This window comes from Gadus morhua, chromosome 16 (assembly GCF_902167405.1).
Source record: "Gadus morhua chromosome 16, gadMor3.0, whole genome shotgun sequence".
NCBI classification, from domain to species: Eukaryota; Metazoa; Chordata; class Actinopteri; order Gadiformes; family Gadidae; genus Gadus; species Gadus morhua.
In genome coordinates this window covers 16,913,559-16,931,833 of record NC_044063.1, presented here as the reverse complement: position 1 = coordinate 16,931,833, position 18,275 = coordinate 16,913,559, and the positions used below count along the sequence as shown (strand labels likewise).

Here is an 18,275-nt window from a genome sequence, read left to right as displayed (position 1 = left end):
CACAAATATAGTTTAAACAGGTAAACTAATGTTTAATTGAAATCAAATCAATTGTGCTGTTTTGCCTGCTCTACCTAATTTAACAGCTATGTTCAACATGTATTATATATTTGTATACTATATTTAAGCAGTAAATGTAAGTAGTACATTTCCCAGCCACCCCAACACTGCCCATGTTTAATAGGATTTAGATATATTAGAAGGCTACACCTAGGCAAAATGCATTATAAATATATATGTGTCTTCAAAATAGCGCTTACTGAAGATTAGGGTAACATTTTCCTCCATGTTAGCAAATCGAAAAAATGCAGAGGCCCGGCAGACTGGAGGGGGTCCACCACCTGCAGCCCTCACAGAGGCTGAGGAGATGGCCCTCAGCCAACAGAGTATGCGTCCTGTGGCTGAGGGCATCCCTGGGGGGAGCTCCTCTGATCCCCCCCACCCCCCAGGATAGAAGTGCCTTTACAGTATAAGAGGTTGGTTATTCAAAATAATTAAATATGTACACGCAACCCAGCGTGTTGCTAATTAGATAGGGTTAGATTCTGGCTCAAGTAATAATTGCACTGTCTAATCATCTTCTTCCAGTTACTGATGGCGTCATCGCCCTACTTGAACCAGATGCCCTCACCAACCTCCATGCAATTGTAACAATTCAAAAGATGCAAAAGGATGCTTTGGAGATCCAAATTTTGTAACATAAGTTATAGGTGGGTGAGGTGCAAACTGGGATAGGCTACTGTTCCCTGCTCTAAAAACATACCCAATATAACAATTTTTTTTGTGCTTTCAGGAAATAAAAAAATCCTCATAATAAGTAGATTGTCTTTATTAGAACACGGGCTGTGGTGGGACAAGTTATTTTGTTGAACAGTTTACTCAAAGGGTTTTACTTCAGTGAACAATGCAGACGATTATGCTGAGCATGTGCATGTAGAGAAGAACAGCATCTGGTTAAAAGCAGTACCAGGGTCTTTTCTGCCTTGCATTCTTAAAATGAGTTTCTTGACTTGCAGCAGGTATAGGTCCGTGGTTAGTCAGCTACTCTGATCATGGGAAAGCCACAACGTTGAAGTGACTGTAGTACAGAGCGGGTGGGATGCACGGGGCGGATCATTCTGCACATGCGTTAATTGCGATAAAAAATAAAAAAATAAACTTAAAGCATGCCCCCGGTGCGTTTGACAGTTAACATGGGGGCTGAGAAGGTGGTCTAAATAAATGACAGATTGCGCTGAAAAACGATAGCGCTCGTGAAGAAAATTATCAGGAAAATAAAGTATATCCAACCGGGGTCTTAATCGTTCCTCACGGAGATTCCTTCTGAGGATCGCAGCCTCTACGTCCACAGGCTCTCGTAGAAAAGGACATGCCATTTCTAACACTTCCTTCTATCGGAGAGCTGCCTTCAGCCTTATAGACAACAAACTCAGAGTAGGTCTAACCACCTCCCGAGCAGGTTAGACCCACGGCGTATGTTGCCGCAGCAACTAACTCTCGGTTGCGCTGAACCTGCTACCTGAAACGGAAAACCCAGAGTTTCCACTAACTCAGTGCGAACAAACTCGGGGTTGCCTCAAAACCAGCTACCTGAAACAGGGCTCAGGGCAAGCTATTTTAGTTCAGAAAATCCCAAAAAATAAAGAGAGACCTGAAGCACAGTGCTGGACCACATCATGGCTTTAACATTTAATATCAATTAAAGTAAACAAATAAACTGCACAAATGGCAAAGCAGATTTTCTTTTTTTATCCTTTTACAAAAGTTTTTCTTCACAACTTTTAGCACAAATAAATTACAATTATACAAAAAAATATCCATATACGATAAACCATTAAAAAAGAATAGCTTAATTTTTTACACAATTTTAACACAGTTTTAAGAAATTATGCCAGGATGGAAATCGGTACAAAAGGCATAATGGTAGTGCTTGTATGCGATTTTAAGCTGATTAATTCCTTTCCAATCACTAATATATATGTATACATATAAAAAAAAGCACAAAAGCAACAGCTCCTGCATGTTAATAGGCCTATACTTATAGTAAAATAGTAAAATAGCACTGAAACGTATTGAGGTTATGAAAAATGTTTTGTAGCCAATGAGGTAATAGTATGGAGTGCAGCGCCCTCTGTATGCCAACAGTAGAACAACAACAACAATAACAAGCAGCCGTCTACTCCGTCTGAATGTTCATCTTATAGTCCAATTACTAATAGCTAGGAAAATCTTACTACAATGCAACTGCAAGACACTGTCCAGTTTGTCTCGAACTGCCACATACGAAAGACAACTATTCCTTAAAAAGAGACATTAACATTTAGAGCAAGGTTTGCAATAAGCAAGAGAGAAAGCAAAAGCATATATAGTCCCTGAGGTATCAAGCATGTTTAGTTAAGACTTCAGTGCTTCAGTTAATTAGGACATTTTAAGACTCCACATACTCCAAAGTACTTGATAGAAGAGAAAATTATTACCTTTGAAAATAATGTTTAGCTGAACAGTTATTACTTGTTCCACATACTGAATGTGGCATACTTCAAAATGGTCTCATTAACAGTGTTTACTTTGTTTGTAGAGTATCCAATATTATATTATACCCGAGTTAGCTTACAAGGTTGTACTGCACATTGACTTTTTTTTCTTCATTAATTCTTACATATTCTCAGGCGATACTCAGCCAGCATGTGAGGCTTCACAATAGCTTGCCCATTCCCATGGAGCCACAAGCAAACCATGGCCGTGGAAAGCTCTGCACAAAGCATGTCTGTATGTGCTGTTCCTATGTGCTCCTCCCAACTTCCTAGCACATATATTCGGATACAGTGGGCCAAAACGAGGTAATTCACTAAGAACTGTTGTCTTTGTAGGCACAACGGACGCTTGTGTGACAATCCACAATTTCCAAAAAAAAAGAATCAGGCATTATTGTACAAAGTGTTGAGACTGATATAGTACATACACGTGTGTGTATACATATATATACGGCAAAACTATGTCTGGGAATCAACCGGATCTCTCCTACACAACCACCTCCTCCTGCTGCTGCTCCTCCCCATCCTCCTTCTCCTCTTATCACCACCTCCTCCTCCTGCTCACATCTCCTTTTCCTTCTTGCCCTCCCGCGCACTGCTCTTCAGGAAGTCGCTGCGCAGCAGGCGGCAGAAGAGCACGATGTTCATGGCGGTCATGATGGCCATGCCCACGCTGCCCACCGTGTAGGACACCAGGGGCACGTTGTCCCGGTTCAGCACCAGCCAGCGCGTCATCCAGGCCAGCGTGTTGATGCGGAACACCACGTAGGTGCCCAGGTTGACGATGCTGTTGACCCGGTAGGGGGTGCCCGACGCCAGGTCAGCCATGCGCAGCATCTGCCGCAGGTGCAGGAACACCGAGTTGATCTCCACCAGCAGGGCCACCACGGCGAAGCCCACGAAGCGGAAGGACAGCACCGAGATGCCAAAGCACGTGATCACCTGCGCGGGGTGAAGAGAGACAGAGACAGAGGTTGGTCATTTTGCGATTTGCTTATTTTTTACAGGCCAATCATTTGAGAGAGACAGAGAAAGTGAGCGACTGAGTGAGTTAGTTTCATACGTTTACAAAACGCATAGATGCAGGCCTTAAACTTTCGGAATGAAAACAAAAAGCTGATTCCACATCAAGTGCTAGCCTGCACATCAAGTGCAGGCTAGCACTTGATGTGGAAACTTGAAAACAAATCATTTAATACCTTCCTCCAATCTGAGAGTAAGACAGTGCATGACAATGACCTTTGGAATTCAATTCTTATGAAACGCCCGTGATGTAATCAACAAATAGCCACTAGGTGGCGGCAGTCGCCATGAGCCAACTACAGAGAATTTAGCTGAACCGAAAATTCGATAATAGCGAGAAAAACAACATTAAGCCGAGAAAGGCGTGCAGCCTTCATACCCTCCCACATTAGTGTTGTGGCAGGTGGAAAATCTGCACAACAGAAAAGCATTTGGCGCCAAAAGGGATTCCCGAATCCCTAGCAAGACTTGCCAGAAGCCGCAACTAAACCATTCATAAATCCACCAGCCTAATTACCATCTAGAAGAGGACAAAAGGGTATTCTGATACAAATATAGGCATTTAGAAATAATAAAAAGTGCATATCGGATGCTGTGAACAATGGTTGGGGCAGTTTGAGAACTAATTAATTATAAAATAAAGCGTGGCCTATTGTCCAACTATTGGTATTTTGAGAATGAACAGTCTTCACCTTGCATCTGCTTATATCCCTCAGTGAGTGAAAGGTCAGGGCCAAAGAATTGGTGCCATGTTTGGAAACAGGACACGTGAGCACGATGTACTGTTGCGTGTGAAACGCACAACAGCTATAGGGTGGGGCGCTATAGGGTTAGGAGGAGAGGGAGGGAGCAGGGAGTGGGCGGGCCGCGGGAGAGAGAAAGAGAGCGAGAAAGAGGGCAAGACGTGTAAAATACATGAAGACACACTTGGAGGAACAGCACTGTGCGCGCCATTGGTACACACACATCTTAAGCAAACAGTGGAAAAACACATGCATGGAAAAACACATGCATGGATAAACGTGGTGGGGAATAATTACAATAATGAAGTTACAATACATTTTTACTAAAAGAGATAGCTGTAGTAATTACAATAAAAAATGTCAGAAGTATAAAAGGATAGGATTTTAAGTAATTAATTGTTAAGTAATTAATCGTGATATACCTAGGTCACAGTACATTTACGTTAATTTAAGGCTTTACATTAACACAACTATCTCGTGGCACCACAAAAGGGCGTAGTATCAGCAATAACAACAAAAACATGATGCATTCTGATATAGGCCTACAAGTCCTATAGGTAGCAGAGATTTTGACGTAAGCGGCAAGACTAATTTAAACTCCGGAACCCTCCTCATTGAAATTCCACTAGGGTATGGCAGGTATACTTCACGACCACTTCTAAAATAGATGTAGCCAAGCCAAACATCTGATATGGCCTTTCGGGTTTGAGGTCAGCAAGTGCAGCCATACATGCACTTAATAAGTGTCTGCAAACAGGCACACCGTTTTTTTCTACATGGGGTGGGTCCAGATTTTTGGATTCACCCTTAGTTTAGTGTGTTGTCAGTTTCTGTTTTATCATCAACAATTTCTAAATAGGATAACCACTGAGGTAGGGGCAAGTGCAGTCGCACGCACAGTTCATACCATAACGTAATTTGAATGTGAAACGCAATGAGCTTGATAAAAGAAACCTAAACATTTAAATCAGGCCCCAGAGGTTCTAGAACTTGAACACTGATGAGTATTTTATGTAAGCGTTATACAAGTGTGTAGATTTATGAGTGAAAAGGTTGTTCCCTAAGGTTTTATGATGGTGGCCTCATCTTTATGATGTTTGAAGGACATACAAATAAGCGGTAGTGTTTACCATAACTTCCACGACACTGATAACATCGCCTGTTGTAATGGGACACCTAACTGAAAATACAAAGAGCACAGCAACAATCCAACCTTAAAGCTGCTTGCACACCGCCGCGCGATAACCGCCCATGTAACCGCCTGGATGCCGGAGGGTTCAGCGTGGCGGTGTGAAGGGCCAGGGGTTTCCAAAATCGGCTGCTACCGCTGTCGCCGCCGGGCGGCTGCCGCCGAAAGGTTCAACGCGGGGAAAGCTGAGCGGAAGGGCAAAATCTGTGCGCGTTCACGTTGGCTACAACCGCTTCCTGGTCCAACAGCCGCTTTTGTAACCGCCTCCCATCTGCCGCCCTTCCCTCATTGAAATGAATGGTGGCGGTGAGCTGCCGCGAGGCGGTGTGACGCCAGCTTAAGGTCGAAGCAGCTCAACAGTTTTTTTCTACCCACACATCATGATGAAGAGCACTTCACTTCAAGGCATGTTTTCATGAGGTGTAGCCCAGGCAATTATTAACAGACAAAAGGGACAAAAATACAGGCTTATCATCCCGTTTAGCCAGCAAACGTCCATCCTAGGGTGACAATGGTTCCAACCTCAACCCGGCTACGAGAGCATATGTTGGCCATCTATGTCTCACTATTGATATAAATGATGCCAAAAAAACACAGCCCCGCTCTGTCAGTGACCGGGGGGTGAACGGCGGGTTTGGTAAAGCCATGTAATCCCCTTGTTGAAGCCCAACATGAATCAGCATGAGCTGACGTTGTCCAGCTAAAACCCTGTTAAGTCTGGTGCTTCACACAAGAGGCTACACATCAACAACAAGACCGACACAGACAACCGTTTTCATAGTGGGTCAAAAGGTGACGGAAACCTGACTATATTTTAAGCATTCACCTTCATGGATTTGCATGAACGTGGTAAGGTAGTATGAAGACTGGGAGTAACTAGACTAAAAAACAGGTGTTTTAACCTGCTCTGTATGTGTGAGTGAGTGAGTGAGTGAGTGAGTTTTCAACTGCAACTTTGCAATTGACTGGTAGGCAAGATGCATTGGAAGAGATTCCAAGATGCATGGAAGAGATTCCAAGACGGGTCTGACATTAGCCAGGATTCGTATAAGATCAATGTTGGCTCATACAGAGTCAACTCAAACAGAATTTCTCACACCTCATACCAGTCCCCTACATCTCATGTATGGCTATGCCAGTTCCAACAAATAATTGCTGTAAACAGGTAAGTCAAGTTAAAAAAAAGACAGAAAGGGCATATGCCTAAAAAGGCCAGATCCTATCTAAATGAAACAAAAAGGGCTGAATAACAGTGCTGTATTTCTGTTTGTTTCCAATAATGGCCTCCCACTGGGCTCAATTAGACATTCTGACTGATCCCAGTGAGGATTCGTTCATATGCAGAGCGTTGAACCTTTCTATGCAAATGTATGTATGGATATTTCCAGCCTGGTGTCTTTCTGACTGTGTGGTTGCCATGTTAAAGCAACATGTAAAGGCTACCTTAACCAGTATGTCCAACACTATTGTCATTTAGACACAGTGATCAGTTAGACACAACGTCTAACTGATCACTGTCTTGATTGTTTGTTTGTTTGTTTTGTCTTGTTTTTGTTTTATTTATTTATTTATTATTATTATTTTTCAACAATGTCTTGTTTTCAAACGATTTATGACTTTATGCTCTGTAAGGTGACCTTGGGTGCCTTGAAAGGCGCCTCTAAATTAAATGTATTATTATTATTATTATTATTATTATGTTGATTAGTGATGATCTCTGTACATTTTTCACGAATCTTTCAAAAGTCTTCGGTAAAGAAGTGAAAGAGGATTTATTGGCGTGTACAGGAAAATCTTAAGTCAAAGTAACAATACATATCCCCAAACAAAACAACTGTGATAACAACAGAGTGTAGGCAGGACTGAAAGACATGTTCAGAACCTATGGACATTGGACAATGTTAAACAAGAGGATTGAATGGCAAATGGTGAGATGAGATATGCATGTAGATTATCAAGGCCGTCTAGACTTGATTATTTAACACACACACACACACACACACACACACACACACACACACACACACACACACACACACACACACACACACACACACACACACACACACACACACACACACACACACACACACACACACACACACACACGTTTTCATCTGGCATGCTGGCTATGAAAACCATCGTCATCCCATGTATGAAATCGATTCAAACTATAGATTTAAACTTTTCTGCCAAACCTTCTTGGCAGTGAAATAAATCAACACCGTTTTCAGATTTCTTTTTGTTAGGAGCATAACAGCAAATCATGCAACTGAGCAGATGACCAGACGTGACCAGGGCACAGCTTTATGCTGCCAATCACCAGCGTTATTGGCCTTATTAGGAGTGAAAGCAGGGAATGTACCAGGAGGAAGTTCGATATCTTGTATAAAACAGCATGACTTCTTCTTGTTGCATCACAACAAATAAAAAGACAATGGCCGAAGCTATTCGGTCATCCAGTTGTTCTGCCTTAATACCCAAAAAGCTCTGGTTTTGTAATAAGGAAATTGGGAAAGTTTAGGGATATGGGAACAGGGATCTGTTACCATCTGGTCCTGGTCAGATGTTTGGCGAGGAGCATCAAGGATGGGGCTTGACTTTACTCTGGGAAAACTAAATGGGATTATTACAAAACGCTACGAAAAGGCCTTAAAAGAGATGCATATAGGCTCATGAATGCATCACCATTCACTCATGGTCACAAGCATTTAAACATAGTATAACCATGTACTGTCAGACTTTGTCCCTTAAGTTTGTGTTTACACACACACACACACACACACACACACACACACACACACACACACACACACACACACACACACACACACACACACACACACACACACACACACACACACACACACACACACACACACACACAGCTGAAGGCCGTGGCCACCGTCATGAGACCTGCGTTAGCCTCAGTCCGACAACAGGCCGGAGATCAGCCAGCTGTCAGCTGACTCCAGCCACTCCACCACGGAATTTCATTTTCATGAATACTCATCCGTTTACTCTGACAGAAAGTCACTGAAATAACATTGATAATTGTTTTCGCCTGCATCCCCTTCACAGCAGAGAACAGAATGAATTGCCTGAAACTAAACTACCTTACATTGTGTGTTTGACGTGCAAACTGTAGATTCTTACTGTGTGCATACTGTTACGCATGTACACAAGCACACACACACAATTACATGCTCGGCCAGGATGTGTAGGTGGGTTGGAATTTCAGGAGGGACCGGGTAGGGAATTACCAGCATGTCTGAGTCATCGGGCGTAGCAAAGACCCAGTAGATCCCAAGTGCCCCACCTAGCTGTACCTTAAACTAGTTTCCCTACCTCAACATGACTAGAGATATGCTCCTCGACCCCCCCAAATAGTGTTCATGCCAATGGATCAGCCAATGTCAAACAGCTCTTTCACTGGAATTTTTGGTCTGAGAGTTACGCAATAAGGTATGTGCGTTAAAAAACCTAACCAATCACACCAAGGCAAATAATGCTAAATCCCAGCGCAGGAGAGCGGCGCACACTGGGAGGAAGGGGAGAAAAAAAAAAAAAAAAAAGGTGGGGATGTGTGGAAGAGTCAGGGCGAATGGGGGTAGGGAACTGAAGGAGACAAAGGCTGCTGGATGAATTATAGGGGGCTCTGAGAGAGAGAGAGAGAGAGAGAGAGAGAGAGAGAGAGAGAGAGAGAGAGAGAGAGAGAGAGAGAGAGAGAGAGAGAGAGAGAGAGAGAGAGAGAGAGAGAGAGAGAGAGAGAGAGAGAGAGAGAGAGAGAGAGAGAGAGAGAGAGAGAGAGAGAATGAACTGATGATAATAATTAACAGAAAGGACAACAATGAGAACTAAGGAACAAGAGAGGGCAAATACATTATTAATGTAATCACCTTAAAAACACGGTGCGTGTACATATGTGTTTGGGAGTCACTGCCTGCCTGTGTGTGCATGTCTATTTCCTTAGACTGTGGTTCATGTGGAGACCAGATGTCTGTCATCGTGGCTGAAAATCTATGCTGGATGAGGGTTCCCCTGCAACACACAAACACACCCCTCTTTCTCTTCTCTACTCTGCACTCTGACCTGGACCTAGTGTATGTACCCAGAATGCAGCAACTAGGCTCGTCTTCAACATACCCAAGTTCTCCCACATCAGAGCACTCCTACGCACCCTGCAATTGTTTGTGGCGGCTCTCTGGATCAGATTAAAGTCACTGGTATTTCTCCACTGTTCTGCAAATGGCTCCGGCTATACTGGATAAGTTTAGTTTAAAGAGAGCAACCCCTTGAGGGGAAAACCCCCATTTCAGGCATATATGGAAACAGTCCTAAACTCCCCTCAAGTCACCAAGAAAATCCAGGCAGCCCAGAGAAGATGCAGTCAGGGCTTAAAAGAGATAATCAGGTTTATGAAAGGCTTTAAGGTTGTGGTTAAGATACTTCATACCATGGATGCTTCCATAGAAGCTCCCCGCAAAACCAATATGATGCAATGTCTCATAGCTGCCGTACTACATTGTAGGTTTAGATGACAACGGGGGGCTAAAATAAACAGTGAAAAGATAAGGCGAAGCCAGGAAAACCTGATGGGCCGGGAAGATAAGGCTTCTGGTAAAGACAAGTTATTCTGGTTAAACTACCTGGAGAGAGAAAACCCTGGGCCGTCACCACAGTGCTATGCAGTGTAACCACATATAGATTCATTCATAAAATACCAACATGCGCCTCAGTCCAACAGGCTGAAGCCCAAAGGCCTGGTGATACATCCTCTGACTTTAACAGAACGAAAAAAGGTGAGGCTGTTGTCTGATAAGACTGGACAAGGGAAAAGCCGAACAGATGTGATTGGAAACCGCATGCGCTCCCTCGTGATGTTGCTGACATTAGCCAATGGGAGACTCGTTGGCTACCTTGACTCTCATAAACTCAATTCCACCTAATGAGAAAAGGGTGATGGTATTTGTGGAGAGACATCCACCAAGATGGACATGTTATCTCCATGAAGGAAAATTATCCTAACGCACTGGGGTTTGTATTCCGGGTAACCTAAAAAGGCCTAAAAAAAAAAAAGTTTGGTTCCTGTTGGTTGTCAGTTGAGGTCATGGGTAGGTAGGGAATTTATTTTATTTTTTTATTTTATTTTTTCCAGCGGCAGCGAATGATAGGTAGGTTGTTTTCATTTAAAAACGAGAAAATTCGCTCATCCTTGTACAGAATGAAGAGGTGCTGTACCAAAACGTAATTATATAGGTGCTGTACCAAAACGTAATAACACACACACATATATATATATATATATATATATATATATATATATATATATATATATATATATATATATATATATATATATATATATATATATATATATATATATATTTTTTTTTTTTTTTTTTTATAAAACTCATAAAATAATTTGGGTCGCACATAAATTGACAGGGTCGGTCGGAAACCGGAACCAAACAAAACATTTTTTTAGGCCTAACCGTAACGCCACTGACTTAGTATTTCCAAGCATGGTTTGGAAGACTTCCCTTGTTTCAGCAACGGAATAGCCGGTGTATAAGTACAGAATTAATCCAAATACACATTTTCCAGCCAGCTCTGTTTGACAGTGCCATAGTACTGATGTACATTTTGTTCAAATACATTTTTTTAACGTGTATTTTAATGACCTCACTGCCATGACTGCATCCGGTGTCTGAATAACAGTTCGACAAGCTAAGGTTAAAGGTCATGAACTAACAGAGGATACGGACGCCCATAATTATCAGCCTCAATTGTGCTAGATGTGGAAATAGTCGCAAGTTCTGGGTCTTTCTTCGACACTAGCAGACTGCAACTCTGAACTAAGTAACAAGGGAGGAATAATTTGAAAATGGAATGGAAAGAATTTGTTATTCCCCTCGTCCAGCAAGTTCTAGAGTAAGAACTTTTTTTTTATACAGTGTAAGAGTAAAATAATAAGAACTTTAGAGACAAGAGCAGCCATTCGAATGAGGTCAGCTAGGTACAGGAAACGGTCTTGGAAAACACTGAGGCGATAGAATAGCAACAAGAAGATAAGCAATTAGAGATTGTTACAATAGAGTTAATAAGGGTGAAAACATTTTTATATCTTTGGCCACAAAAAATAATCAAGTACTCGGCTAAAATGCTATAGGAAAGTTTCTTTCCTTCCACAACCGCTACCACAAGCTAATTTCCGCACCGAGTTATTGTGGTCCTACAGTATTCCACAGCTGCGTGTTCCTATTAAAATGGAAAAACCAGAAGCAGTGGACTCCAAAGACCCTGTAATCGGTGTCAATCAGACGTGAAGCAATTCAACAATAGGGTCTGTGTCAGATTCTTTAGCCAGTAATGTATTCATACAGCACTCAGAATGATTAACATTATGGAATGGAAATAACATGGTTTGTATGAATGGTTCACATTCAGTACTGTCATGATGATTTCCCTATTGCTGATGACATCGCTGCAAGTGGCTTTAACTCTCAAGGCATTTGTCAAATTGTAGGTATCACACACACACACACACACACACACACACACACACACACACACACACACACACACACACACACACACACACACACACACACACACACACACACACACACACACACACACACACACACACACACACACACACACGTATGATTGATCACCCATTAGAGAGTTCAGCCCACCATGAGTAATAACAATGACTTATGAAGCACATTAAAAGACAACAAGTATTTCCTCTTTCCACCCGTTCCTTTCCAAATACATCTTTGTTTTCCATTAATCCTCCAAAAAAAAAAAGAAGAGGGACCAAGTTACTAAATACAGGGCTGCACATCACTGGAAAAGGAAGGCGAGAGGAATAAAAAATAAAAAACACTGGCAGATACCCGGGTGTTGAGGGGGAGCGAGACAAGCTGACCCAGTTTAGGGGTAGAGAAAGGGGAGAAAGGTAAGGTCCTCGCCGATTTCTCCCCACAGTGTGATGACCATCTGAGGGCTGCCAGCCAAGTTGGGGCTCCTTCTAACACCGCTCCCAGAGAGGGAAGGCGAAAACAACATTAACCCGCCCACTCTTAACTGAATAAGGGTGTACTGCAGTGAGAGTCATTACTTCTGCAGTGAGAATCACAACTACTGAATGGCCTGCCACTACTACTGCTGTAGGAGCCACTGCTGCTGTTAGAGTCAGTACCACTGCAGTGAGGGTCACAACTACTGCAGGGCCAGTCACTACTTCTGCAGTGAGAGCAGCTACTACTGCAGTGAGAGTCACTGCAGTGAAAGCCACGAGTACTGCTGTGAGAGTCCCGACTGCTGCTGTGAGAGTCAGTACTATTGCAGTCAGGGACAGTACTATTGCAGTGAAAGCCACTAGTACTGCAGCAAGATACTCAACTTCGGTAGTGAGAGTCACTGCAGTGAGTCACTATTATGGCTTTTAGATTGATTCAGCACTACGGCAGTGAGGGTCACTACAACTGCAGTGAGTGTCACCAGAATTGCAGTGAGATTAATGCTGCGAGTTACTACTGCTGTCTGAGTGACTATTACTGTAGTCAGATTCCGAACTACTGCAGTGAGAGTGATCACTAATATAAATAAATGTGCACCCCATACCAGTATAAATAATATGCCTGCTTTAAATTCCTTGAGCGGTTACTCAGTTGCCTTATTGCTGTATGCGTACATTACAACCCGTTATGCAACGTGCCTATGCACATTCGATGAAGCACTGGAATGTCACATACGAAGAATAAAAGGACTGCAAGCCCACATCTACGGTTTCTGTCTCGATTCACGAACACAGAGACTAAGCATGAAGATCTGTTCTCCTTTACCTAAAACCATATGGAACAAACTAAGCCTCTTTCTCAAACAAACATCTTTAGACAATGCCCAATATGAGTGTCTCTTCAACTCATGTGAATGCCTTTCGTTGTATTATTTACATTTGCTTCTGGGAAACCCTGTCATTGCCACTGGTCTTTGGGTTATTTTGACAGAGCTCAGGTTGTTGATAAAAAGATGGGCGGTTAGCCTCATAGGAGATTGGGGGAGGGTTCTGTAAGACACATACTTGGCTGTAAAACAGGTCAAGGCTTAAATAAGGAGATCAAAACTGGTGTATATCTGGACTTTTTTTTGTTAATGATTAACTGATATCAGCCCACAAGATACTCTCCCAAGACTTCCCTTGAGCATTGTGTTTGCTCAGTCTTCAGCTCTTGGCTGAATCACTTACCACCACATGATGAAAGAGAAGTTCCCAGGACTGACTGAGCTTCTGGTGCACCACCATGTCAAAGAAGTCATAGATGAAATAACCTGTGAAGACATCCGGTGTTAGTCAGTTTTGTCCTCTTCTTTAGGCTTTTGATGCACCAACTCATAAACCCTCCAAATGCTAGTCGGCCTCCTATAGCTCAAGAGCAGCCTCTTCCAACATCATGCGTGTCAGTGTCAGACCCTGCTTCCATGACTACAACGGGAAAGGCAACCAAGATGTGGCTTGATGAGGAGCTATTTATACAGTGCCCACCTACCCCCCACCAGCTATCGGCTGTAGCCATGGAAACTGCTTTTCAAACGTTGGAAAAACAATGAGGCCTTTAAGATGAGGAAGGACGGGAGGGGGGGGGGTAAGAATGAACCCTCTTTTGTGAATATGATAAAAACACATCCATCGGTCAATGTGGGACTATAGGCCTTATGAGAATTTAATATGGATTTTGTTTTTAACTCAAAAACATGAGCTGCTGTGTTCGTTTTTTTTTAATTTATAAACTGATTTTCTGATCTTTAGGGTACTCCACACATTGAGGATAGTATCCCGCATAAGAAACCAACAGACTCTTAGTGTTTTTGACACGTCGATTGCTCTTGTATTCTGCAGGTAATTTGATGCCACTTCAATCCATAATTGTTTACATCTATGTGCACCGAGAACAAGCACATAGTACTAAACCTTTTGGTGGGCCCCAGGCGAGTATGGCAGCTCATCTATTATTCTCTCGCACATGCGTCCGGCCCCCTTCCTATCAGACAGATTTCCAGAAGGCCTGTCCCAGGTTGAGCCAATCACAGTTGTTTAGCTAATCTCGGGCAGGTTTGCTAGGATGAAGCGGCCTATGGCCAGTGTTTAATTTTTTTCTTCATAAACAACAAGGATGTGTTCCCCTGGGTTAGAGTTGACCCTAACCGGTTGTTGCCGCCCATTGGAAAATCAAAACTAAAATATGCATTTGTGAATCGGTCAACAGGTACAACGGAATCGCACAAAAAAAAGAGGTCAGAGGTCAACCCAGTTTATAGCAACAGAGATGTTGAGGAAGCTCAATGGAAGTCGACTCGCTCGTTCCTTTTAAGGGTGCACTCACACTAGGCCATCTGTACTGTACTCAAGTACGTTTGCCCCCTAAAGTCTAGATCGTTTGGCTAGTTTGAGCACACCATCCGTACTCAAGTACAGTTCCATTCTAAAGATGCTAATGAGCCGACAGGCGCACACGCACAGAGACGCAACCTGAGCTTGATGACTTTTATAGTCCATGCGACCCTTCTACCCCATTGAACAATAAACATGGCGGCAAGCGGTTCACGAGTGGATTCACATTGGTGCCATACCGAGGTTGAGTGTTTGATAAAAATTCCCCCGTTCGTCACGGCGCGGGCTTTCTTGGTTCACTTGAGAAGGCGTGGCTGCGCATGGAGTCTAGACATCTAGAATAAATCGCATACGTAATTTTTAACTTTTTTTATGAATGAAGACACCCGCATGCAAGAATAAGTTCACGTCCGAGTGTAGGCTGCAAAAATGCCAACATATTCTTTATTTGCTGACCACTTGTTTTTTTATCCTGACAAAAGCCTCGTAAGGAAAGTTCCTCGGCGTCTTTCTCGTAGATCGTACGATCTTTCCATGTCTTTGTTTAACACGACTTTGATCACCCTCTCACATGATCAGCAGCTCGCGGATTTCACTTTCTCTCCAGTTAGAACTGCTCATGATGATATCGCTGTACAGCAACACCCCTACCCAAGCCCCCCCCTTTGAAACGCAGAGCTGTCACATTTGCAACAGAATTCAACCCAATAAACCGCCAATGTGTGCAGGGTCCAGGAGGGTAAATTGGAGTGCTAGCTCAAGCAGGTAATTTACCTCGGGCAGTGTAAACGCGGGGACTGCACCGCGAAAAAGGCGTGCATAAAACGGCATATTAGGCAGTGTAAAAACGCTCAGTGAGAGAGGGCTGAATCTGAGGTAGAACGGTTTCAAAAACAACATAGTCAGTAAAGTGCCAATTGTGTTCTCTGTGTTGTTCTCCATTGTTGTTCTACTAAGCAGCGGACGCTTGCCGCTGACGTATTACGACGTGATGACGTTTTTACAAGAGGCAACCGTACTCAGGCCCAGTTGAGATTGCCTTGTGTGAGCGCAGGCCAGCAGCACAGCGGGGGGTGGGGGCAATCGTACTCGAGTACGGTACAGGGCAACTTTGCCTAGTGCGAGTGGGCCCTCAGTCTGTCTGTTGTATGAGCCTGGGGTTGGGCCTAAAGCCACCAAGTGCATAATGACTGACCGTCCAAATGCAAATGTGCAGTTTGAAGCCTGGCACAGTCAGGACAGAGCTGAATGGCTGAGTATACAATAGACCTTGGAGTCCGCTGTGTCCCCCAGAATCAGACCATGCCGTGGGTGGGGACCAGGGGGGGCATAAAGGAAGCGGTTCCACTCGCTGCGGGTGTTGGTAGGGGGGCGGGGGGTATGACTTCCCTCCATAGATACAGTTGCAGCAGACAGCGGGCATAAGTCCTCTGAGATCATGCACTGGTTATCGACATGGGTGTGGGATGTGGGCAGTATGGGACTAGTTTGGTGCCTGGGACGAACCAAGAATGCCCTCCATTGATTTTAGCTACAACCGCTGTTTCACTAGGAATGCAGGACATTCTGAGAATTCTGGGGGAGCCTGTGTTGAGCGACACAGATACAGAGAAGGGGATTGGTTTACAAGACTCTTGTGATGCTGAATGTTGATAAGTGAGTTTGAAGGAGGACAGGGAGATAGACTGTCCATTTATTTCAGATACACATGGCAACAGCTTACCAAACAATTAAAATGTGCTTTTTTGGTAATGAGGTTAGAGAAAGTGCACCCATTTTGTAAGATACGTGCACCACAAATATTCAAATACACTGTTATTTGTATGCATTTTGTCTGGCTAATAGGCCTACATTTTAAGCTAAGGTAAGACTTTTGAAAAAAACAGATCGCACGAATACATTGGGAGAATGTATGGAGTTGTCCTTGTCCCTCCTCTCATCCCAATCAAAGGGTCGTACTCACCAATTGAAACTGAAACCAACGCGTGAGAAAAAACAGAATGGGTCTCAATTAAATCTTCAGCCATCTGTGGGTGAAGGAAAAAGCTGAAAAGAAAGAAGAAATTTTAACCAAAAGAATGCGGTCCAGTTCAATGAGTGATTTAAAAATAACAATAAAAAACAAAACAAGGCCAATTGAGTGCAGAAAAAGACTTACCAGAGTACTGCCCAGATGCCAGTGATGATACTGTGGACAAACGATGTACAGATATTTCTCCATCTCCATGCATTTTTGCACGCAGATTCTGGCATTGGTAGTTGTCCGAACGCATTATTTACCAATCGGAAAAAAACCGCGGACCCAGCAGTTGTTAAAATCACTGAATTTAACTCCATGGTGTATTGGCTTTTGTGGAAAAGCTGGTGGTCGATGTCCCTCACTTTGTGGAATCCCAATATTCCAAAAACAATGAAAGATGAATATCCTAAAGAAAGACCAAGAAAGACGTTCTACTTGAGAAACAGTTTCAGACGAATTATTTAAAAATTGTAAGCCTACATCAAACATCAAATTTTGAGAGATATATTCAAGCTGCTTTCCAAACATAGACGGCGTAATTGATTAATCTGTCAAAACAACTTACCTCAAGGTGTTCAGGATTTACATTCGAATCAAAGAAGCTGGGACAATAGACTGTGGTCAAGGTGAATCTCCTTTTTTGGAATCGATATGAGGTGGTGTTAGAGGGCAAGCTCAACGCCTGAGGTGGATCAGGTCAATTATAAAAGCTCATTCCTTGCTTGTGTAACTTTTAAAGTACACTATATAACAACAGATGTCCCTCCCTACTATCAGGGGGCGCGTCTAGTGCAGCCCTCGTGCGTTAACCACGCCCCTATTCGCATTGATGGTATTCAGTACTACTACAAATTATGACGATATTAGCCTGTATTCTTTGCGAGGTAGTGACGAAAAATTCCAAACACCAACTGTATTTTAGAGCCTTTGTATTGATATTGTACGTATAGGGGAAAGACGTGGGTCTACCATGGCTACACGTCAAAACAAACAAAACAAAAATACCACGTTTTTAGTGCAGCAGCGACACCATGTGGTTATCAAATGCGAAAAAAATGCATGTTTCTTTGTTCGGTAAATAATACGTTTTTTAATGAAAAGCAAAGATAATAAAGAAGACAATTTGGAGTATTTGGCCCAAGAACGCACAAAGCTATTTCAAATAAAACTAAATACAATTTACAATTCAAGGTCCCAGGGCATCTCAAACACTCATATATCTTGTCTCACAGCAAGATATGTGAGACTGACAACATACAAGTACAAAATACAACAAACAAGTGCATGTCAAAAGCAGTGTCCACCAGGGTGCAAAGCTTAGGCCCACTAGGATGATAAGCTTAACCTTATGGAGGCCGGCACC

The 18,275-nt window shown here is 43.0% G+C and overlaps 1 protein-coding gene across 1 annotated transcript; it reads right to left on the bottom strand.

Annotated features, from left to right (window-relative positions):
* Positions 1-1,662: 1,662 nt before the first annotated feature.
* tlcd2 (TLC domain containing 2) lies at positions 1,663-17,723 on the bottom strand. The gene is made up of 5 exons (XM_030337049.1): positions 17,478-17,723; positions 17,051-17,318; positions 16,856-16,938; positions 13,750-13,832; positions 1,663-3,476 (listed from the first exon to the last, which is right to left on the bottom strand). The coding sequence occupies exons 2-5, from the start codon at positions 17,227-17,229 to the stop codon at positions 3,096-3,098; spliced, it is 726 nt and encodes a 241-aa protein (XP_030192909.1). The 5' UTR covers positions 17,230-17,318; positions 17,478-17,723; the 3' UTR covers positions 1,663-3,095.
* Positions 17,724-18,275: the final 552 nt, after the last annotated feature.

What these genes read in the sequence shown, in the direction of transcription:
- tlcd2 (XM_030337049.1), bottom strand. Translation starts at nt 17,229, where the DNA reads ATGGAGTTAAATTCAGTGATTTTAACAACTGCTGGGTCCGCGGTTTTT. An exon ending in GTTGGTTTCAGTTTCAATTG is followed by an intron (nt 13,833 to 16,855) that starts GTGAGTACGACC and finishes ATGTCTTCACAG; the next exon opens with GTTATTTCATCTATGACTTC. An exon ending in TTCTCTTTCATCATGTGGTG is followed by an intron (nt 3,477 to 13,749) that starts GTAAGTGATTCA and finishes CACCCCGCGCAG; the next exon opens with GTGATCACGTGCTTTGGCAT.